The sequence below is a fragment of the Coturnix japonica genome, chromosome 12, assembly GCF_054131305.1.
Source record: "Coturnix japonica strain WE chromosome 12, WE-NBRP24, whole genome shotgun sequence".
NCBI classification, from domain to species: domain Eukaryota; kingdom Metazoa; phylum Chordata; class Aves; order Galliformes; family Phasianidae; genus Coturnix; species Coturnix japonica.
Genome location: NC_140674.1, coordinates 5,423,501 through 5,446,765, shown reverse-complemented (window position 1 = coordinate 5,446,765; position 23,265 = coordinate 5,423,501). Strand labels below are relative to the sequence as shown.

The 23,265-nt window shown below is 49.3% G+C and overlaps 2 protein-coding genes across 14 annotated transcripts in view; one reads left to right on the top strand and one right to left on the bottom strand.

Annotated features, from left to right (window-relative positions):
- The first annotated feature begins 5,474 nt into the window (after positions 1 to 5,474).
- STK25 (serine/threonine kinase 25) lies at positions 5,475 to 20,184 on the top strand. Of its 2 annotated transcripts, none has more exons than XM_085512788.1 (12): positions 5,475 to 5,526; positions 5,624 to 5,688; positions 9,627 to 9,857; positions 11,141 to 11,197; positions 12,291 to 12,399; positions 13,512 to 13,669; positions 13,919 to 14,104; positions 14,292 to 14,437; positions 14,908 to 15,022; positions 15,310 to 15,381; positions 17,336 to 17,472; positions 17,986 to 20,184. In XM_085512788.1, the coding sequence occupies exons 2-12, from the start codon at positions 5,659 to 5,661 to the stop codon at positions 18,023 to 18,025; spliced, it is 1,281 nt and encodes a 426-aa protein (XP_085368914.1). In that variant the 5' UTR covers positions 5,475 to 5,526; positions 5,624 to 5,658; the 3' UTR covers positions 18,026 to 20,184. The 2 variants fall into 2 exon arrangements, with proteins under 2 accessions (XP_085368914.1, XP_015726564.1); XM_015871078.3 differs by having other exon boundaries at positions 5,475 to 5,530.
- Positions 20,185 to 20,386: 202 nt separating this feature from the next.
- The window catches only part of FARP2 (FERM, ARH/RhoGEF and pleckstrin domain protein 2), a 47,716-nt gene continuing 44,837 nt past the window's right edge, over positions 20,387 to 23,265 (bottom strand). For all 12 annotated transcript variants that reach the window (XR_014933175.1, XR_001557071.3, XR_014933176.1 and 9 more), the window contains 2 exons: positions 22,869 to 23,020; positions 20,387 to 22,080 (listed from right to left, as the gene is read on the bottom strand). Coding sequence is in view for 9 of the 12 variants with exons in the window: in XM_085512784.1 (XP_085368910.1) it covers positions 21,990 to 22,080; positions 22,869 to 23,020 (243 nt within the window). In the remaining 3 variants the exon portion in view is untranslated. The remainder of the gene's footprint in view (positions 22,081 to 22,868; positions 23,021 to 23,265) is intronic.

Genomic DNA, 23,265 nt, shown 5'->3' with positions numbered 1-23,265 from the left:
CATGGAAGTAGCAACATAATGGCACCCATGCAGAACACAGAGGGTTTTTGAACTTTCCCCTCAATTCTGAAGCGCTCTGTTCAGAGCCTCATGGAACCCAGGCAGGTATTTGCAGTACTCTGTGTAATGGATTGCCCTGAGCAGCATCTTGCAGTGCTGTGTGTCCTATAGCAGAACAAAGGGGCTGTGTCGTATGGAATGTTACCTTCCACAGCCTCCAGACGGTTCACCTTCAAAGACACAGGTCTGGTGGTTTACACTCATCAGGATTATTAAGCAATCCACTACTTAGGGATCTGACAGCTTATCATTAACACCAATGTTCTCTTCTCTTAGCTGTCATGCTCATCACTGGTGTTTGTAGGCACAACTCTCCTGTTATAAATACGCCTATATACATACGTATTGATACATATATACAAAGATATGCTGTACTCCAGGAGTAGGATACAACCCCACTGATGGGAAACTGGCATGAACTTCCTGCTACTAAGCAGTGCTATGAGCTGAATCCTCATCATCTCCCCCCTTATTCCCGAATCTGATTTCCTAAGATCACAACCATTGCCACTCAGGTATCAAGCCATAGCAAAAGAGCAGCTCCTAGCTGTGCTTCAAAAGGCACAAACAACCTATTTACATACTATACCACTAAAACAGAAAAAGCAGAAAGCACTGGATGAAGTCAACATCCCCAAGAGAGCAAAGTGGACTCTCCCCTCTCAGTCTCTAAGGTACAAGGGCAGAGGATGAGCCTTGGCCTCACTGCAGCAACCAGTCGCTCCCCAAATGGGAAGCAGGTCCCACCTCCATGCAGGGATGCTCTCAAGTGCAGACAGGTAAAGGCAGGTGAGCGCCTCTGCCTGCACTGACCCTGATATCTCAGGAGCCCAGATGGGTGCCACAGTGGCTCAGCAGCATTTATGAGCTCTGACGCATTGATGTGCAGCCTGGAGACACGTGCTGGGGCACAGCCATGTCCTACACAGGCAAATGGATTGCTGGAGCTGACAGCAAGGAGGGAGTCTGCTCTGCACGCATCTGCATGCCCTAAACATGCCCCAAAGTATTTCTGCACACTCAAGACGCAGCTCTGCTTTTAACTTAAGCCCTTGCTGACTTTTGGAAAGACACAGCCTCTAGAGCTGGGCAGGGAAGCAGAAGGAAACCCTTTCAGCTTTGCCATCAGACAAGTGTCCATGAAGCCGCAGCCCTACTGTCGCCTCTGCATACACAAGTGCAGCTGCAGTGATTTGGAACTGCCCAGTGCATTGCACAAGGCAGATGGATGCTGCCAGGAGGTAATCACCAGAGCCTTGTGCAAGAACAGAGACAGCTCACCAAGTACAGCTTTCCCAGTGCTCCCATGATTACAGCTTTCACAAGTTGTGATGGGAGAGACTTAATGAACAAAAACAAAGAAAAGAGACTGCAACTTCTTGTTACCTGAGACTGAGCCATCCTGATCAGCTTTGGAGAACAGCCAGGACAGTCACCCCTCCTTCTACCAGAAGGGCGAGTGCCCAAAGCAAGGTTAGCTTACATCTGTTGGCTTTGAACTCCAGCATTTCCCTTACTTGGACTTGGAAAGCTTTGAGCTGGAGCATTTACCTGATTCTGAAAGTCAAGGAGGGAAACTTGAAGATAATTTTGAAGAGCCCCAGCACTACTTTCAGTGGCCTCCACAGCATGAAACCAAGAGCTTCTGCTGCTCCTGAGCCACCCCCCTGAGTGCTGCCATGGATCAGCTCCCATCACTGTGTGTTGGAATGCCAGCAAACTGCTGGCCAGGTGCTCAGAGTCACTGCTAATGATGCTCAGGGTGGGCCCACTTCAGACAAAGCAATTGGAGTCAATTTTAATCGTATTTCGGAATCAGCAAGCAGGAAATCTCGTTTGAGGTCACTGATTTTAATCTGTTTTTGCATTCATTTCTCGGGCAGGGTGAGCCTCAGCAACTCGCAGGAATTAAGACCTGTTTGCTTGCAAGTAAGCACAGCTCAGTGCTACGTTTCCCCTCTTGGCTATACAAAGGAGGAAAATGATGTACTAAAGCAATTCTATAGCAGAAACAATTGAGAAATCTGAATGTATCATGGGTGCTAAGCATGCCATGTTCTGCTTAGGTTATTCGTGCTTTGTGTCACTTGGTGTATGCCCTCCCCCCACCAAAGAGTGATCCAAATGCAATTAGAGATAAAGAGAAACAAATGATGTCTTGACATGCTAAATTAAAAGAGCAAACACGAAAAGGCTGTTAGAATTCATGAAGCACCTGAGACAAAACAAAGCAAAGGAAAAAGAACACGTTTGATGCAGCTACTGAACTGAGTCAACTGCTGAAATGAATAAGCAGCTTCTGACACCAATGGCCTTTTCCATGGTCCCAGAACCACAGCCAGCTCAAACCTGAAGTCTGCAGTACACGAGGTCAATCAGTTAAACCAGAATTAGGGGAAGCGTTTCCAAGGAATGAAGAAGAAATACGTAAAACTGCAGTTCTGGGGGAGGGAGGTACCTTGTTGATGTCACTGCTTTCTGCTAAAGTGAGCAGAGGGACTTTCAGGCCCCAAAATACTTCAGGATAGAACTATAGAATCACTAAGGTTGGAAAAGACCACCAAGATCACCAAGTCCCATCACTAACCCATCAGCCATGCCCAAGAAGCTGCAAGTGAATGGTTGTTTGTCCTGCAGGAGGGGCAGTGTTGCTTAACATCATCCCTCATGGTGAAGAGGATTTGAAAGCAGCCACAAACAGTCAGGTCACACATTGAATTGTATCAGAGAGCAGCAAGCTGTGTGTACCTGCCCCAAGAGGGAGCACAGCCAGTTGCATGGCTTCCCACTGCTCTCAGAGGCCGCCGCAGACAGGCTGACAGGCTCTGTGCAGCCCTGCATGCTTCCTGTTGAACATCTGTGGTTTAAGGGACAGAGGTGCCCCTCTACCAGCAGTGACAACACAGGGTTGATGTTCGGTGTGAGTCATTCAACAGGCAGAGCTTCTTGATTTTAAAGAAGTGGGAAATGTTTACCTTCAGTTTGGAGAGAGAAAACAGCTTCGTGCGGACCTGCACAGCATCCGTACAAGCTTCTCTTGCACGTTCCTAAGGCACCTCTACATCCAAGGTCTGGTTTCTTGTGTCCTGATAACCACAGAGCAAGACAGAACCAACACACTGCCACGTTTCTTGCCGGCACTGCCACATGCCCAGTGTTTTTAATAGGAGAAATATATGCTTGGGATTGAAGAATTTCATTTCTAGAAGGAGCCATGAGATCAGGCCACTGCAGTGTGAGACCTATTCACTAATTTGCCTGAATTATCACTTAGTCTTGCAGAAATTAATGTCATAGTGCTGCCAATGGTTCTTCTGGTCCAGCAAAGGACAGAGTTTCAACGTTGGCATCAAGCCCCACATCAGAAAGATGCATAAAGGAGTAAGTAGCTTTGCAGCTTCTTATCACACAAGACACAAAAGCCTTCCCCAAATCCTCATCTGAGAAACGATGTCCTGAAACGATTCATTTTGTGCATCTTTCTGTTTAAAAATGTGTCTGGATAAATACAAGAGGAATCTTTCCTTAACAAAGCATGGACTGCTGGGTTTCCCTTGCACAAAGGGTCTCGGATATGCACCACGAGAGCTCTTTTCTCAGAGTGTGTATCTCCAAGTAATCACTTCCACGTAGTGTGATATTTTAGTCTAATGGCATGAAAAGCATGAAGGTCTCATAGAGGAAACCTTGAACTCGGAAGAGGTCAGAAGCATCTCAGGAGAATGAGTGAGGCTGTCATCTGGACTGCAAAGATTTCTGAGTATAGTGTGGTTCAATCACAATTAGAGCTGAGCACTCTGCCCCTGGCTGGCCCATCTGCACAGGCAATGGCAGGCAATTATAGCACATTCCTTTCCTGATTCTGCATGTTGCCATCTCTTTCTTCTCATTTCCCGCAGTGAACAGCTCCAAATGGATTCCTCCACACCCTCCAGTTTAGATGCAGGTAGGGAGTGAAAGCAGGATGCCACGCTGTTGGTTCCAGCAGAGCACTTTGTTCTATTTCAAAGACTAGACGTGCTAATTTCCATAGCTGTGCTGTGGCTCCAGACAAGGCTGTCTCTCTGAGTGCTCAGTGAGTGCCAGCTCTATCCCCAGGTGCTGGCTGCTGTGCAGCTCACCCCCATCACCGGCTCCTGTCATTCACCCTGTTTAAGCAGGGGCACCCTGGGGTCTCCTGTTATCAGGGCAGTGAGAAGAGACCAGCTGGGAAGGCAAAGTATCCCTGCAGATCCATCAGCTGTATCCGTTCCTGCCTAAGCAGAGCACAGACGTCTGCGAGGGTTTAAGATTCAGCTTCATCAGCTGTTTTCTGCTGCTGCACAGGAACATGGTTTGGAAGAACAAGCGCTCTGTGCTCTCAGCTTGGAAGGAGCCTGGCTTAATTTGAGGATTAGTCACTGGGAGGGAAAAGATGCTGAGCCAACCCAGGAGTCAGCTCCACACGGAGCTTCACAGCTGCAAGAGCCACTCCTGCTTATTCCACTTCAGCAGCAGAATTGGGAGATAAAGGCCCTTTTCTTTGCTGAACACTCAAAAGAGTCTTAAGAGCCATGATATCAGCAGGGAAAGAGTGTCTCACAACACTGAGCCTTGTAGTTACAGTCTGTAGGCAGGAACAAGAGTGCTGGAGCTCTAGCAGCCTGATGCAGCTTCCATGCACCTAAAGGCTCTGGAAGGGGAACCATAGGAGCAAATAGGCTTCTGCAGCACTCACTCAGTGTGTTCTTTTAGGCATGGACAGGTTCCCTTTAAAGCTGATCCTTGTAGGAGATGCAAGGACAAGGTTTAAGGCCCGGAGCAGCTCATGGCTGCCATCACACAGTGGTCACTTCATGCCTACCAGGTGGAGTGCAGCCCATCAGCCCAATGCCTTGCACCGAAGGGACGAGCACTTCGGTTTGGAGCTCTGTCTGCCACTACTGTGGGCAGCTCATCGCACGGCTGCGCTCAATGCACCAGCTGCCATTGGGGCCGAGCTGTTACCGTGCATCCCCACGGGGCCGCGCGGGGCTCAGCGCTGCGATCCGCGGTTGCCACCTGGTGGCAGCGACAAAACAACCCAAAGCGAGTCCGTGTTCATAGACCCACCCGGCAGCCCTGACCGCTCCCGGAGGCGGCCATTAGCCGGGCAGGGCCGTTCATTATGGCTTACCCTAAAGGCAGCCGTCACAAGCACCGACCCCCAGCACCGACCCCTATCGCCGCTCCCCGACACCCGCCGCACGTGGGAGCTGTAGCCCGCACCTCCCCTTCCCTCGGCCCCTCCTTCCGCCCCGCGCACAGCCCGCCGGGACATGCAGTCCGTAGGGGCGGCCCCATTGTATCTCTGGGCGGGGCTAGAACTACATCTCCCAGCAGGCATCGCGGCGCGGCCTCCCCTCCCGCTTCCTCCCGGCGGCGCGGCCGAGCTCGGTGTCCCGGGGCGGCTGTTGTCGGCATGGCGGCGCACGGCGAACCAGGGCCGTAGGTGGGGGCTGGGGGAAGGGGGGACAGCAAGGGGCGGAGCGGGGATGGCGGGGCGAGACGGGACCGGGCAGAGCCGCCGTGTTGTCTCCCGCAGCTGAACGCCGAGGAGCGCGGCCCCACGGATCCAGCATGGCGCACCTGAGGGACTTCGGCAGCCAGGTAAGGGCCGCCCCGTGCACGGCTCCGCTGCTCCCCGCAGCACATCCATCCGCGCTTTGTTTGCTGCTGGCTGCTGCCCACGGCCTTCATATGGGGCCGCTCTGCTGCACGGCAAACCGCAATGGACACCGGCGTCTGTAGCCTCAGTGCTGCCCGTCGGTGTCACCGTCGTAAGGTCTCCTCCATCCCGTGTGATGCCGTGTGAGGCCTCGGGCTGTAGGTACATCCCGCTGTTGTGATGGCACGAGATGATGTCATGACTCAGGGCTAAAAGCTGGAGCACAGAATGGTATCAGCTCGGATCGGCTTTCTTCTGGGCTTGGCTGTGGGTATGTCTGACGGTTGGCAGGTGTCAGTGCATTGTGCTGATCCCTAGGGAGAAATCTGGGTGCTTTTCTTTATATAGAGTCATAGAGGAGACCCCTTGAAGGCCATCTGCTCCAACAGCCTGCACCGAGCAGGGACACATACAGCTCCATCAGGTGCTCAGAGCCCCGTCCATCCTGACCTTGGGTGTTTGCAGACATGGGGCACCACCACCAATCTGGGCAACCTGTGCCAACGCTTCACCCCCCCTACTGTAAAAAACTTCATTATCAATATCCAGCTTGAGTCTTTTCTCTTAGTTTGGGACCGCTTCCCCTCATCCTATCACAGCAGGCAGAGTCTGTGTCCTTCCTTCTTACAGCCCTGCTTCAGGTACTGAAAGGCCACTCTCAGGTCCCCCCAGAGCCATAGCATCACAGAGTGGGTTAAAAAGGACCATAATGATCATCCAGTTTCAACCTCCCTTCCATAGGCAGAGTCACCAACCACCAGACCAGGCTGACCAGAGTCTTTTCTGCCTCTAGGTGTACTTCAGTGGTTTGAGATGATGCTTCCTCCAAACCTTTCCTGGTTTAAAATTGATTTGCAATGCATCTTTGCTTTGCATGCTGCCTTTCACACACACCGTTTCCTCAAAGTACTGGTGGAATTGAATGCAAATTTAGTGCCTGAATGAGTCACGCTGCAGGGAGAGAAACAAGGAATGAAGAAGGATACTGCCTGCTCGAGGCAGGGAGCTGAGCTCTGTTGGTGCAGTGGCTTGCTCTGAGTGGAGCTTTGTTTTTAGGCAGCATTCAATAATAGAAGCTATCAAAGTTCTGGTTATCTAATCTGTACATTAGGCAGATGTCAGGTGTCTTCAGAGTTTGTCATACTGTGATAACTCCAGTGCTAAAATAGGAAAGCAGTATGTGTTATCTATCCCTTCCTTGAGTCTCTTCTGGAATCCTCGGTGGCACCTCATAATCTGTTTAATTGAGGCTTCTTGGAAGAGCAGCAGGAATTGGCCTGAAGTTGTGTGTAGCAATTAGATCGGTGCAATGGGAAAGGCATTACAACAAATGTGTGATGATGATGGGAGGGCTGGCACAACAGAGAGGTGCTACAAAGGAAAGAAAGAAGATTGCTCACCTGGATCAGAAGAGTCTCAGTTTGCAGAGGAAAGCTTCACCAAGGAGAGACCTCCAGAAAAAGATCCTTCCCCAGAGGCAGTCAGCCCTTAAATGGGGTCTAAGAGAGATGCAGCCAGGCTGTACCCCTTCTAGTCTCACTGCTGCATTGCCTTCACCTGTGCATCCAGGGCTGGCCAGGTCCTTTGCCCAGGTGCTCAATCAATGGTTCAGGCTGGGACTCAACAGTTTCCATACATTCTGTTAGCCAAGTTTTAAGCAGTGGTGAGGAGGTGCTGTAAAAATAAAGAGACACAGGACTTGGATTGGAATGTAAGGGCCTTCACTTGTCTCTGGTTCCTTAGCTATTGCCCATGTGCCGGATTACCTTAGGCAGATCCCTAAGCTGCTTTATCTCAGTGCCTCTGCCTAGGCCAGCTAGGTACTCTCTTCTCTTGGTTGACCTTTGCTGTGTACATACAGCACAGTGGGCCTTTGTTGGGAGCTCTACCCTCTCGATAATGTATTTGCACTGCAGTCTTTAAAGCTCTGAATCCAGCTGTGTTCCCAGTTCTGTTGTTCCTGTAGGCAGCCTTGTTCTTGTCATGGTCTGTCTCCTCTACCACCCCGGCCTGAGCTGCTTTGTTCCTCAGAAAGCATGATACAGCTACCTCAAAGTATAGACGCTTCTTCAGGAAGCTGCCTGTGATGACGGAGCCTGCAACACAAACTGCTGGCTGTCCCAAAAGCTGCCTGCAGCAGCCAGTGCTCTTCTGTTTGATGTCCCATTGGAGAGTTACATCCCCAATTCCTTGATGTGCTGCACAAGGCTGAGAAGGAAGCAGTAGCTCATACCTTGTCCTTTCTTTACTCATAGAAAAATGATCCAGGTAGGAGGACAGGGGGGTTTCCTTGCAGGCTTGCTACCCAGAGATGGTTCTTTTTCTCTCCTTAGTGGCTGGTGGGATGAGTGGTGTTTCTCCAGCACAGTGAGGCAGTGCCTGGGCCACTTTGCTGCCCCATCCTGCTTAAGTGGCCAACAGGTGGGAACTGCATGTAGCCAGGCTGTTCATTCTGCACCACAGCTGTTGTTCTTGTGCTGGTTCCTGGCACTTCTCAAGCTCAGATCTTCCTTCCCTTCACTCTCTCCAGTCTGTTATGTATCTCCAGCTCATATCCTCACTGCCTATCCCCTCCAGTCTGTTCCCAGTGAGTTTGTTCAAATACAGCCTGTTTGGGTGTTGCCATGGATGCAGAAGGATATTTGGTTATCTATCTGTATCTTGGACTGGATTGCACATGGAAATCCTGTTGAGTGAGCTGACTGTGAAGCTTACTCCCTATAGCAACATGCTGGGTGCAGAAGGCAGGCAACGTGTAAGGACTGCTTGGTTAATCAGTAAGCAGCACCCAGGGATGCTGCTAAACCTGGTGTTAGATGCACAAACACCCTGCCTTGTGCTCAGATAAAATCTCTGCCCAGCTCAAGGTCCTCGCATGGGAGTGGTCCCTCTGGGTGACATGTGAGGTGAGACTGAGAAGTTCTGGGTGTGGAGAACTCCCTGTAACCACTGTTTGCTTCCTGTAGGTCAAGCTGTATTTTCCAGATATATATATATTTTTTTCTCTTTTGTTTAAACTAGACCTTATTTTTTAAGGTAGAAAAATGAATCACAAAGAGCCTTTTAATAGCATGAAGCAGAGCAGGCCCTCCTGGTGTGCAGCTGAACTGAATGAAAGAGCATCAGAGCATGATTCTTCCTCCTTCTCTTGTGCTTGTTGTTGTTGTTCCTCCCTCTGTTGCTCTGACCTTCTGAGAGATGCGAGGCTCCATCAGGGCTGGGTCTGCCTGAAATCCAGGCTACGGTAAAGGCAGCTGATGGCAATTGGTGTTTGCATTGCTGGAGTGTGTTGCCCTCCAAACAAGTAGGGAAGGTGAAAATCGGTTCAAATCAGTCAAATATTTGAATGTGAGAAGGGAAACATCTTTGTGAACTTCTGATGGCCTCTGACTTGTGCCCATTTTCTCATCCCAGCCTTCAGAGTCTGGTTGTGATACACCTCACCTGCCTTTCATTCAGGTATGGATGCATCCTTGCTCATGAAGCTCATTTGGCCCCAGTTTGGTGCCTGTAATTGAGCTGCATGCCACATCAGTCTGGTCCCAAAGGAGCTGCTGCCTTAGGAATGGATCCTGCTGACATTCTCCTTTCTGGCCTCTCTCTTGTTCCTCCCCAGCTGTGATCTGCAGGGGGCACAGACCCCATGTAAAAGTCTGCCTCAGCTCTTATCTTAGACATGTTCTGTGATACGTTTTTGAGCCCATGGAGACCATGTAGGGCCTGTGGGCTTCAGGTGAATTCAACAACACAATGTTGTGTAGATAGAACAACACAATGATGTGTAGATAGAAGATGCAAGGCAAACAGATCTGATATGCACGGTGCTCTGCAGGCTGCTGTGGGACTTGCTGACTTTTGCCTTATTTCCTTTCTCCTTTAGCACTCCAGGGTGGATCCTGAGGAACTGTTCACCAAGCTGGAGCGGATTGGCAAAGGATCATTCGGTGAGGTGTATAAAGGGATCGACAACCGCACCAAGGAGGTGGTTGCTATCAAGATTATTGATCTGGAGGAGGCTGAGGATGAAATCGAGGACATTCAGCAGGAGATTACGGTGCTCAGCCAGTGTGACAGTCCCTACATCACCCGGTATTATGGCTCCTACTTGAAGGTAGGACAAGGCCATGGTAATTCTCTTGCCGGCAGTTTGGGGACTGGGTTGGGCTTCTGCAGGACCCGCAGCTGGCACTCAGGTCCCAGTCCACGGGCATCGAGCCAGTGTGGCAGCAGGAGCAGCAGTGGCTCTGCCCACTGTGTGTGTGTAGTTTTCATATGAGGCTGGTCTTCAAGACACTTGCATGTGGAAATGAGGTTCCTGGTGCGGCCCCAAGAGCAGGGTACTTGAGTGAAGAGCAAACTCCTCACTGAAAAGGCAGATCCCTCCTCTATCTGAGCATCCTCAAAAGGAAATTTGTGGAATGCTTTATGGAAATACCACAGTTCTAAGGTAGTAGCACTGAGGGCTTTACATTTGTAGAAGGATCCAGGCTATCTCTGAAAAGAATAGGAGCCTGTCTTGATCTTGTGATTGTGATATTTCCACCGGAGCACTGGATGCTTCCAGTGGATGGCTTGAAACCTTCAAGCCTGTTTCATTTCCACTGCAAGCTAGCAGGCAGGTGTGGGGCAGCACTTACACATATCAAGGTCTGGAGCTCTCTTACCACACTCCCTACCTTATAAGGGAACAGGAGCAGGGAAGGAAGTACTGAAGGGTTGAAGAAATAATGAAAAGAACAGGGTCTGAGTCTTTGAAGGAGTGGTGCAGCAACGAGGTGATGTTGTTCCCCATGAAAACAGGTTCGGGAACCCCCAGTAGAAGTTCCTAATGGTGATGGCAGCTGCTGGAGGCATGTTTATCACTGGCTGTATGGCACAGCAGTCCTTGAGCTCTTTGGATCCCGATTATTCCTTGCATATTTTTCACAGTCGATAATGCATTTTCTCAGCATTCTGCCAAAACCACCATGAAAGCTGTAGTTTTGTGGACCAGCTGTTTATCTCCTCAGTCTGGAAATATCTTCTCTAGGGAGAAAGTAAGTGCCTTGCTGACCATACCCTTCAAACTGGAATCCTGTTAGTGTGATCAAAGGCTGCAAAGCTCCCCTGTCACTGGCAAAATGTGCTAGATCTGTTGGAGTGATGCTGAATGGCTCCAGCCTGACAATATGCTTATCTCCCTGCAGTCTGGTGCCTGTAGTGTTACTAAGCTTGCTTAAGCAGAAGTGAAGACAAAGAAATGCTGGGGGCAGGAGCAGGTCCTCTTTTGCCTCTTGAGAGCCACGGCAGGCAACATTCCTTGTGTTGTGTACAGGGGCTGTTCACCTCAAGTGTTCTGCTTGTCTGCCTGGTCTTAATGCTGTCTTTGCTCTTGGACTGTGCTGTTACTTGCAGGGCACCAAGCTGTGGATAATCATGGAGTACCTGGGAGGAGGTTCAGCCTTGGATTTGGTAAGTGTGTGGTAAGCTCTGGGCCCTGACATATCTTGGCTGAAGTTTTGATTTGTGAAATGCCCATAAGGCAGATGCTGACTTGATGTGTGATGTCTTTTTGACAGCCCTGTGCCTGAAGGGTAGGCAGTGCAGGGCGGATGTGCTGGTTATGCATATCCCAGGACAGAGGAAATGTTTGCATGGAGCTCAGCTGTTGAAACACAATTCTCCAGGGCGTTCTGTTGCTTTACAGTGGAAAAAAACAGTGAAATGAAATTTGACAGCAGTAAGTTGTTCTTGAGCAACATAAATGCACAGCTCACCTAACTGAAGTCTTGTGCCTGCCAGGAGTTGGTTCAGTGCTTGCATGACATCAGGCTTGGCAGGGACCTGGCCTGGCCTACAGTTGGGATTTACAGGTGCTAATAATACTGATCATGTCTAACAAGCTGCCTCAGACTTCAGGGGAACACTAATGATAGTAAACACACAAAAAAAGTTCTGCTGTGCTGTGTTCTTTCACAGGATTCTGTTTTTCTCTTTGGGACTATAAAGCCTGTTCTTCCAGAAGGAACGAAGGTCATATAGTGAAAACTGCTGAGCCTGCACTGAGTTGGAGGAAGGGTGCAGCAGGGGGACCTGTAATCAACAGCAGAAGGCAGGGCTTGTTTAGAGGAGAACTGATTAGAGGGAGCAAAGTTGTGATACAGTACCCTGGCACTCCACAGCCAGAAGGCAGAAGTTCTCACTGATGTTATGATGGCTGAAATTCAGCTCCTGCCTGCTGGCAAAGAGGCTTAATCCACCGAAGCAGATAAGGTGTTCTGTTCACCAGTGTATTTCCAAGTGAGAGCAAGAGATGAGTATCCTGCTGTTTGTCTGGGAAGCCTTTACTAGACTAACAGAAAAGCCTCCAAAGATTTTCCATGTCATGTAGCCAGGTGCAAAGTCTGGCATTCTGCTTATAGAATAAGATGTGCACCGGGCTGTGTGCAGGCAGTGCTTCCTGCTGAGTATGGTCTGCTTGACAAAGGTTTCCAAGTAACAAATGGAGAGGCTTGAAAATGCAAGCATCACTCACTCTTTAAGTTGTCTTCCTGCCCTTTTTCAGCTAAAGCCAGGGCCCTTGGAAGAGACGTACATAGCTACTATCCTGAGGGAAATCCTAAAGGGCTTGGATTACCTGCACTCTGAGAGGAAGATCCACAGGGACATCAAAGGTAGGAGCAATACTTCAAACGTAAATTCAGGAGGATGATGCAGAACAAATCTGAGAGGTTTCCAAGACTATTTCTTAGTATTACATTTCTTGTTAGGTTGCTTGTTTCTGAATCTGGTACTTCTCATTTTATTGCAGCTGATGTTTTTGTTGTCTTCAGGGTGTAGTGCAACAGTAAGGATCTGTAGCTCTTGTCTGACACTTGTAGTTTGGATGGACACAGGGTATTAAAGTGAAGGAGTCAGTGAATGGCGTGCTCAAATATCAGCTGGCTGATATTAGGTCTGGCTATTTGCTTTTCTGATGATGCCAAGGCATGTGCATGCTGGTTATCGTGATGAAGACTTACTGTGGTGGTGTCCTCAGGCAGGGTTCATAGCTTGGGAAAGTCAGGGCTGCATGTGTCCTATTGTCCTGATTGTTGTGGCTGCTGGCCCTGTGCAGTACAGAGAGATCTGGCACCTGCCTCTCAAAGGAGAGTAACATCAGGAGCAGAGCATCAAAGGACAGAGAGAGGGCAATGCTGGATGCTCACTGCCTGACCCTCTGCGGGAGGGCATGTGAACGAGTGGAATGAGGAAACCTCATGCAGGGAGACACAGAAAGGATTTTGTTGTGTACGTGACACTGCAAGTTTCTCTAGCTGCTGGCTCTGCAGTCCTACAGCACACCTCCCTCTCCAGAGCCTGAGCAGTGCTGCTTTCTTAAAGCTGAGTGAGTGGGAAGTGGTACAAGGCCAGGATGAGTGAGCTGCTTTCAGGTATCTGCTGTTTAACTTGGACTGAATGCTGCTGAAGGGTGAGGGAAAAAAAGTAAAGTTCATTTGAGGTACCTTGGGCCAAGTGCCTCTCCTTTGTGTGTCCAGAAATCACATGTAGTAATTGTGTGGCCCTTCACATCTACTCCTTGTTAATACCACAGAAGTATTCTGTGTTACCCAGCAGAGGTCTGAGCATGGGGATGAGGCTGATACCAGGAATCCAAACTGAGGTTTACATGGAGGCAAAGAATGGCGGGGGGGGGGGAATGTTGTGGGACATCCCAGTGTTCAGTCCTGTGTGGGTTGCAGATGACTCAGGAAGTAGTGGACTTAATGCTTATTTGTGTCAACAGCTGCCAATGTGCTCCTTTCGGAACAAGGAGATGTGAAACTGGCTGACTTTGGAGTGGCTGGGCAACTGACAGATACACAAATCAAGAGGAACACCTTTGTAGGGACTCCGTTCTGGATGGCACCAGAGGTCATCAAACAGTCTGCTTATGACTTCAAGGTGAGCTACAGCAGGAGGATTACTTGATGCTGCTGCAGGTAGCGGTAGGGTTAATACAGGGACTGGAAACGCTGCTTGTAGTGTACTTTCCTGTCGTTCAGGGTCTGTAGAAGTTTGTCTGTTAGTTGTGAAGCACTCTATGTGATCATACATGATGAGCCCTTCAGCTGCTCATCAGCCCTGCATGCTTCCGTGTTGCAGAATTGCTCCTTGCTGCTTTTTAGCCACTGATCTTTGCTCCTCTCTTAGGCAGACATATGGTCCCTTGGAATTACAGCCATTGAATTAGCAAAGGGAGAGCCTCCAAATTCTGACCTCCATCCTATGAGGGTTCTCTTCCTGATCCCCAAAAATAATCCTCCAACACTTGAAGGTCACCACAGCAAACCCTTCAAGGAGTTTGTGGAAGCCTGCCTCAATAAGGATCCTAGATTTGTGAGTATTGCTGTCCACCTCTGCCTTTGGGTAGAGTATCTGTAATGCCCCTGTAGGGCAATACTTGCTCTCTGCTGAAGAAAAAGCAGTACTGAGCTTGCAGACTGGCAAGCATTGAAGGTGGTAGGTGCACTTGCACGTTTATTGTACAGACATGGTCAGATGCAGCTTGCCTTATTTATTCCAGAGGCCAACAGCTAAAGAGTTGCTAAAGCACAAATTCATCACACGCTACACCAAGAAAACCTCATTCCTAATGGAGTTGATTGACAGATTCAAGCGCTGGAAGTCAGAGGGCCATGGAGAAGATTCAAGTTCTGGTGATTCTGACATGTATGTACACATTGCACATGGAGGATGCCCCTCCTATGCCACACGTACCCCAGGTGCAGGCTACTGAGGTCCTTTTCCCCACCTGGGTTGGAGATCGTATCATAGCCAGGCAAACATGTGAGCATCTGCTTTTGTGGGAGTGACTGCTGCCTGAAGAAACAGGCTTGTACCTCCTCCTGCTTCAGTGGAGCCTGGTAGTCTAGTCTTATCCATGGAACCTCTACACCTCCTGAGTGTAAGGAACCAAAAGTAGTAAGGAGAAACATCTGATGTAGTGAAACAAGGCTCTCGTTGCCTGTATTTTATGTGCATTCAACTATATATCTCCTTTCAAAGAGCTTCAGGCTTTATAACTGTGGCAATACTTGTATATTTGTGTTTGTGTGAGGGAGAGCTTGTGACTACAACAGTGCATAGATAAAACTGGAGCTGAAGCTTTGTGCTGACCTCCTCCCCCTTTTCGTTGGCAGTGATGGAGACACAGAGGATGGAGACCAGGGCCCAATCTGGACATTCCCACCAACTATTCGTCCCAACTCCTTGGGCAAGCTGCACAAAGGAATGGCACTTCACGGTTCCCAGAAGGTCTGGTTGCCATCTGTTCCTTTAGAAGCGAGCTAAGCTAACACCATCTCATGGGGCTTGGTGAAGCTGCCAATCATGCCAGTTCTGTCTATAGTTTGCTTTAGTCCAGTATCGAGGCTGGTGCCCCAGAGCTTTTCTCTATGGCCTCATGGTAACATAAGCTGTAGTTTTCCTGAGACCTGGTGAGGGGACTGCCATTGAGGTGCAGTGAAATTAACAAAAGCTTTGCAGCATGTGTATCTGGGGAGCCTCTGCCTGTGCTTGAATCTTTTTTCCTTGATTTCTAGCCTTCTGAGCCCATCAAGAGACAACCACGGTCACAGTGTCTCTCCACACTTGTCCACCCAGTCTTTGGGGAGGTGAGTAGGACCTTGGCTCTGCCAACTACTGGGCCATCTTCTGTTGCTAAGGTACCAAAGCTAAGGGGTGACCTACTGTATGGCCTGTCATAGACGGACAAGGAAAATGAGTTGGAAAGTTCACTATTTTGTTACCTTGTGTTCTGGGTGAGGATGTGGAGGTGCAGTAAAAGCTACAGTTATTGACAGGATAATGTCCGTAATTGGCTTTCTGAGTGGGTGATGTTTTAAGGGAAGGAAAGAGGAAGATGATCATAATGGAGCCCTCTGGCAGTGACCTTTAGCTGCTGTTCCCAGCAGGAGAGTAGAAATGGGGGTTCTTAGTAAGAAATACCTTATATAGATGCAGTGTGCCGGGATCCAGGATGCCTTCTGTTGGGGAGCCAGTCACAGAGACCTTTTGCTGCTCCTGAGGACTTGCTCTTTTCTATATCCTGATGCTGTTCCAGGGCTCTGCTTTCTCAAAGATGGTCTCTGGACTTTGCACTAGACTTGGGAAAAGAGTTTTATGTGGAAAGAGGACTTACTGCTTTAGGACAAAAAGCAGAGGCTGTTCAGGAAAGCAGGCATTCCATCCTTGAGACAGCACTGCTTGGGAAAAGGGGAGCTGACAGACTAGATCTCAGATGTCTGTTCCAATCCTAATGACTCTATGGATTGTGCTGACTGGCCTTTTCCATAGTCCACTGTGCCTGACTGCAGAAATCAGCACGTGAAGCAGAAGGTACTGCTTGTTGTGCAGCATATTGCTAACCATTTCTCAGTCCTGTCTGTTTAGCAGCCTTCTGGGAAGAGCTGTGAGCTCTTCAAACCACTGAGTGCACCTGTGGGCTTCTCTTTAGCAGCACCACTGTGCTGATATCAGATAGGAGGTGACGTCTTGGCCTTCCATTTCTGCTTTGGCTCCTTTGCCCCAGACTTGCTGCTCAGTATTCAGGCCTGGAGGGCCAAGCCAGAATAAGAGCCAGGCTGGATGGTGTAGTGCAGCACAGCTCTCTGCCACCTGCTAACCTTCAGAAAGCTGCTCTGCAGCACAGGGCGCTGATGTAACACAGCCCCCACACACCAGCTGAAGGGCTGCAGCCGTGCGTCAGAGCGTGGCACTGGGTGGGCAGCTTCCCTGTGGGACAGCTTGTGTCTCCTCTTGCCTCCAAAGCAGGCAGTCTTTGATCAGGTAACGTCAAACCGTTTGTGTTGTCCTGCTTTCTGGTCCGGGGAGGAAAGGTGACCTCCAGCAGTCAGGAGGGCTGATGGTGCAACTGCAGGCAAAGAGCAATGGGGTTTATGTAAAGCTCCTTAATTGGCATAGCCTAATTGAGCCAGACAGGGGTTAGCTGGCAGGTACTTCTTGTTCTACAAACAGGGTTGATTTTTGCCTAGCATGCTGCATCCTGGTGTGTGCCAGGGAAGGAGCTGCAGCGTGAGCTGCTTACATGGGTATGGTGGGAAACTTACAGAGAATGTGACCTTGCATTTCCAGTGGCAGACTGCTTCAGGCTCAGCATCAGCAGCGTGTCGAGGTTTCTGTGATGTAACTGAATGATGAAGGTATAGCCATTTCAGATTAACAACTGGGATCTTCATCACTGCCTGTTCAGAAGCCTTTGGTGTTTGACTGGCTGCCAGGCTGTCCCCAGCAGCAAAGTGATTGTACCAGTTCAGATACACCAGTGTTTTTTCAGGGCTATCGATCCAGCACTAGTATCATTTAGGACATTTAGCTGCACATAAGAGCCTGTTCTGTAAGGAATTCAATTGCTGTTATTACCTGGAGAAAAGCCTGAATTCCAGACCTTGCATTCCCATCTTCCTGACCTACAAAAAAGGCTGTTTTGAAGGATGTGGGTGCCTTCCTGGAGTCTTCCTGCAAGGGACAGGGACTTGATGTCTGCACTGCTTGACAGGCGCTCCCTGCAGTGAGCTAAGGAGCTAACATGCTATTCCTGGGTTGCAGCTTAAAGATAAGCACAAGCAAACCGGAGGCAACGTGGGAGCTATGGAGGAGCTGGAGAACGCCTTCAGCCTGGCGGAGGAGTCCTGCCCTGGCATCTCTGACAAACTGATAGCACACATGGTGGAGCGGGTACAGAGGTGAGTGAGGGTCCTCGGGGCAAAGGTGGGTGCCAGCAGGGCAGAGCTGGCAGCAAATTGCACTGCTGTTATGCTCTATAGCTACGGTCAGGTGTGGTGCTGAGCAGTCCAGACAGCAGAGGCAACAGGATGCTGTTAAGTAGGCAAAAATATGTAGCCTTGGATAAGACGGACTGAGAACACTGGCTCTCCTTAAGGCCTTGTTGCCAAGTCATCACAGCTTTCAAGCAAGCATGCTGTGGGTCTGTTCATGCAGACAACATCTAAAATCATGGCAGGAGAGCACTCTGGCTGCTGCACAGAGGTTACCAGATATGTCCTGGTGATGCTCTCAAAGGTTTTATCCCCCAGCTGAGTAGGGGGATGCTCACAAATGTACCTTGGATGACAGAGGGTCAGCAAACAGGCAGCCTCACCACTGCTCACATGGTGCTGGTTGGGCTGTGCGTGCCTCCTGCAGGTGAGGTTGTTATGTGGCAGCAGTGACCTGTTTCTCCACGTTCTTTCTTGAAGGTTTTCACACAGTCGGAACCACCTGACCTCTGCCCGCTGATGAATACATTCCCTGCTGCTGTTCTGAGAGGGGGAAGGATTTTTTCCAGCTTCATAAGAACTACATCTCTAATCCAGACCACTGTCTGCTGTTGGATATAACATTGTGTTACGGACTCCAGGACATTTCAGAGCCTCCACATTACACGTGTTTCCATGATGACCCAGGGTGAGGTTTGCAATGCAAGTACAATTTAGACCTTTTACAGAACCCTGGATGGGTGGTCTAATTGTTTTTACAATGTAATCAACGCGGTTTTTAATTGTTTCCCTATGGATGTATCCATTTTGGCTTGGTTTGATTCCCATTGGTAAATGGCTGCCTGCTGGAGAAGGGGGGGGGACTCTCCTCTAATGGGCTGTGTGTGTTTCAAAGGTGAGCCTGATGGGTTCAGCCTCCCACCCTTCCTACAGAAGTGTTTGTGAGCTGTAATGTGTGAGTGCAGGTATGTTTGCAAGCTCTCTACGTGCACTACAGCCTCTGGGAAAGTTAGAACAGCTCCTTGGATGTTCCGGAGGATTTTTTCAACTCCTTCACACACTCGTAAAGAAAAGCTTTTGACTCCAGCAGCAGGCAAAGTAAAACAAGTAGGCTGCTGCTGCTCTTCCCTAGCTTGTTCCATGGGAGGATGGGTTTGCTGACTGCTGCTTTTTTGGCTCTGGGACGTCGTTTTGCATTAGGCGTTGGTTCATGTGATGTAGGCAACAGCAGAACTTGCCTTGGGTCTCCAGGGGCTGGGAGGGGCCGGTGGTTATGTTTGGCATGCTGGGGTTTGGAGCTGCTGGGGTTTCTTTCCCTGGTGCTTTCCGCAGCTGAAGGTTTGGTGCTCAGCTTTGGGCAGGCCTCACCTCTGAGCTCAGTGGATGGCTGCACGTGCCCAAACCTCACAGAAGGATTAAAAAGAAGGGAGAGAGGAGAGGGAGCGCAGCAGCCCATGGCCAATACTGAGGGCTTCAGTTCTTCCAAGGGCAGGTCAGCACTGAGCAGCAGATCCTGGGGCAAAATGCCTCTCCTCTGCAGAAAGATGAAGGTGGGATGGCTGGCAGCTGTGGCATCCGTGTGCTGTGGGTGGGAGTTTCCAAAACCACTCTAGGCCTCTTTCTCCATCTTCTTAATTGAACCTTCTGGCTCTTCTTTCTGCCTGAGCTGGGAATTGGCTGGAGCCAGGGCTCTGCTCTACCTGTCAGGCTGGGGTGGTGGTTGCTGGCAGAGACTGAAACATCCACGACTTCAGTGCCTGCTTAAAGGTGCTCTGGCAGGGCCATCCCAACAAGCTTTGCTTCCTGTATAGTACTAGTTTATAAAGCTACTTTTTAATTGAGGTTGATATAATCAATACTGTCGAGGTCTAGAAGAATAGACTTAGGATAATAACTTCTGATAGCCGGTTGCTTAGCAATCTGCTCACTAATTGTAAAGATATTCCCATTAAGTCAGCAAGACCTTAGATATCCAGATCTTTCTGTCTGAATGTTTGTGTGAATGATGTGGCTCACCCCAAAGCCACTGAGAACAAAAGCTGCGGCTGTTCAGCGTTTTTTAAAGGAGAGATAGATAGGCAGTGTTAGTGGTAAAGGTTGGGTTTTGGTACTTTGATTCAGAGCTGCAGGTTGTAAGTGCTGGGTTTAAAGGAGCTCAAAAGGAGCATTTGTTCCCCCATCCCCATGTGTGGTGTTCACTTTAGCTTATGTGGCTCCTTTCCTGTTCCTCTCTGATGGATAAATATGGGCTCAGCACACACTGATCTCATCTGGTAGAGAAAAGGTGCTGCTGCTTCATCGCGTTGGAGCTGCTGCAGGGCGGTGTTTCTCTGGGTGAGCAGCCTCGGAGCCCGTCCTTAAGAGGAACACAACAAACCCATTTTTCCCCATCAGGAGGAGGAGCTGTTAATGTACAGACACAAAAGTTACTGAGTTGAAGGCAGAGGCTGCAGTCCAGCAGAAAGGGCTCCTGCTGCTTTAAAATCGCTGTTCATGACAGTAGCGAGTTGTGTCAGTGAGGTACCTTGTGTTATTACTCAAATGCACTGCAGTGTAATGAGTAAAATTTTTAAAGGAAACAATCCCTACAGACTTTGTCCAGTATTCGAAGCAACAACTGTTTTAGTTTTTAAGAGCATTGAAAGGGATCTGCCACTTTCAATAAAGGAACAAAAGGAATGAGGTGGGGTGTCACTTCTTATTACCAGGTCAAAAGCATTTGTTCAAGCTGCGGTTTCTTTGCCTGGTGCTTGGTCCTTCCTGCATCCTCCTGCCCTGTGCTGCTCCTAGCAGTGCCCAGTGAGCCAGGCTGCCCATTAAACCCTTCACAGCACACGTGCAGTGCTTCACTGCACCTGGCAGGAAGAAGAGGCTGAAATCATTTTACACCAAGATGCTGTTTACTTCCACGATATAACTCAACTGGTTATAACATACTCAGTCAATCCACACGTGTTCACCTACAACAGTTAATTGTTAAAAATGAAGACACTAATAAATTAAGTACATTTAAATTACACGGGACGAAGGTCATCGCAATGGTGACAGTGAAGAGGTGGATCTGCAGTCACCTGTCCTCTGCATAATGCAAATGCCACGTGAGCAGTCTGGGAAACCTCACTCAAATCCCCCACCTGCCCCCAGCCCCCAAAGCACTGTAGCACATAACCTAAAGTCCTGGAGCACACACAGGTCAGCCTCTGTACTTCCCATGTTCCCCAGGGATCTCAGCAATCCTCTGTCCACACAACATGCAGCACTTCCCTTTTTCTTTCACTACACCAACTCATAGGCCCCTTTTTCTACTACCCAAGCACCAAAATAAAAGCAGGATACCTAGAGCCCCTCAAAAACCACATCCAGCAGCATTTGACAGCGTTTGCCTTATTTCAGTCCAGTGGAAGCAACCAACTGTGACAGCTTTGCAATAACAACAAACTGCAACTGTGCCAGCATTAATACAGAGATTTAATGGAGTCCTCGCACGCTAATGCTCCATCTGGGATCCAGTGACTTTCACACCTTCACAAGAAACAGAAGTTGGTTCCCACTCAATATTTAGAGGTAAGAAAAGGGATTCTCAAAAATCTTTACATCACAAAGAAGCACAAGCAACAGTGACTTTCCAAGAAGCTTGTTCTCCTATATTGCTTTAAATGCCTTGAAAATATCATTCACACAAGGGTGAAGTGTTTGCCATCCTGTGCCTTAAGTAATGCCTACGATAGGATAAAGGAACTCTGGAGCTGTGATATGAGACTAGCAAGTGACCCTCTCAGCATGCACCATAGCAGAGTTCAGAGGGGAAACCACACACCTCACCTGCACCAACCCGCAGTGTGCTGACACTCAGCAGCACTTCACACTTCCCCGGGAAAATCGTTGCCTTGGCAGCCTCTGAGTAGCAGAACTGTTCTGCAAGAGCTGCTGTTTCTGTTCAAAATGCACTCGTTATGCCAATACATCTGCGGGACCCTGTTAGTCGAAGGTCTGCAAGCCAGCTGACATGGATAGCAGTGGGGTTGTGGCGGGAGCCAGCCATAAGCATCAGGGAAGGGAACCACTGGGATTCATCCAGCCTGCTGCCAGCAGCTGTGAACCACTCACATCCCAGCAGCTGCTGCTTTCCCCACATATATGCTGACCATCCAGTCAAAATGTGAAAAAAAGGTGGCATTTGCCACCTTCAGGGCAGGCAAGGGCATTACTGTACAGGTACAACTGGAGCAGTACACCTTCCACAACATGTACACACCAAAGCTCTGCAGTTGTTAGGTTCTCTCTAAGTAGGTTCACCTGGAGCAGCCGTGACCCTCTCCCACACCATTTGGAGTGGGCTCGATCCCTGTCTGCAACTCCCAAGCTCTCCCGTTCCATACCAGGTAGAAATGAGCTTCCTGGTTCTCTGCTCTATCACCTCCCCAGACTCCTGCTTCCACCTGCCTCTTGGCGATGGTTATGGCAGAGATCCAGCTCTGCTCCCTTCAGTCCGTGTGCCGATCCTTCTCGTCCTTGGGAAGCAAAAGGCTCGACCTGGCTGGGGAGCTGGTGGCCCTCTTGATCACCTCCATCCACCTGGGAAAAGAGAAAGAACAGGGCAATGGGATTGCTCAGCCCCTCACTCACCAACACAAGCTCTTGCTTTTGTTATAGCTTGCATTACTTCCACCACACCTCACAAGACATCTGCTTTTTACCCTTCTTCCTTCTACAATCGTGTTTTAAAGGGAAATACTTCTTCTGTTTCTAATAAATCAGCTGGTTCTTCAAATGAACACTTGAGTTGTGGCAAATATCCTGCAAACATGGAACAGCTCCACAATGCTCTGAGCTCCAGAGCTTAGTAGAGCACACTGTGTTCTCTCAGAACTGTACACTAAGTACTTATGCATGGAGGACAGGCTGGCAATACTTCCCTTAGTCACACAGATTGCTTTTCTTACAAGAACCAACTTGCTTATATGGAAAAAAAGCAACAATGAAGAAAGCAAGACAAACATCAACACTACGTTAGACTGAACTTGCTGCATGATTGCAGATTGAAGAGCACAACCCTGCTCTCAGGTAGCTGCTATTTGTGCTGCTTTCCCAAGGGAGGGACAGCAAATGGTGCCTTCCAAAAAACCAACCCTATAGTGCACAAAGCAAGGTGAGGGTTTTGAACCCCTGGGACAGAGCAGAGCCTCCTGCCCTGGGTATAATCACAGCCTTCCCCCATAAGGATGTTTCTGCATGTTGGGTGTTGTGTGCAGCCCCTCAGAGCAGGAGGCAGTGGGGAGCAAAGAGAGTGCTCTGCATTACAGCCAGTGAATTAACAGTGTGTTACATACTGAGGAATAAATAGTAAGAAAACATAAAATTACCTCTCAAAGGTGTATTTGCTCTCAGCCCTGAAGAAATACACGTGGGATTTGAACTGCAGCTTGAAGACGTAATCCTTCTGAATGCCATCCGCCTCCACGGGGGAGCTGACCACGTAGCCAAGCAGCGGGAGGCTGGCCAGGGGATAATCATCCTGCAACAGCACAACAGCACAGCCTGAGCACCAGGCAGGCCATCAGGACTGCCCTGCTGTCCTGTGCTGCTAAGGGCTTTGTGGTTTTGCTTAGGAAGGAATGGAGGAGGAGCTGCCTTTCTCTCTCACAAAGCATGCAGTGGATGCTGACATCTCCCCAGCTCCCTGCACCGCATTCACAGAGTGCTGCTCCTGTCCCTGCTGCCCCCTGGGCTCCCTGCTTCCCCTCCTCACTGTGGCTGAAA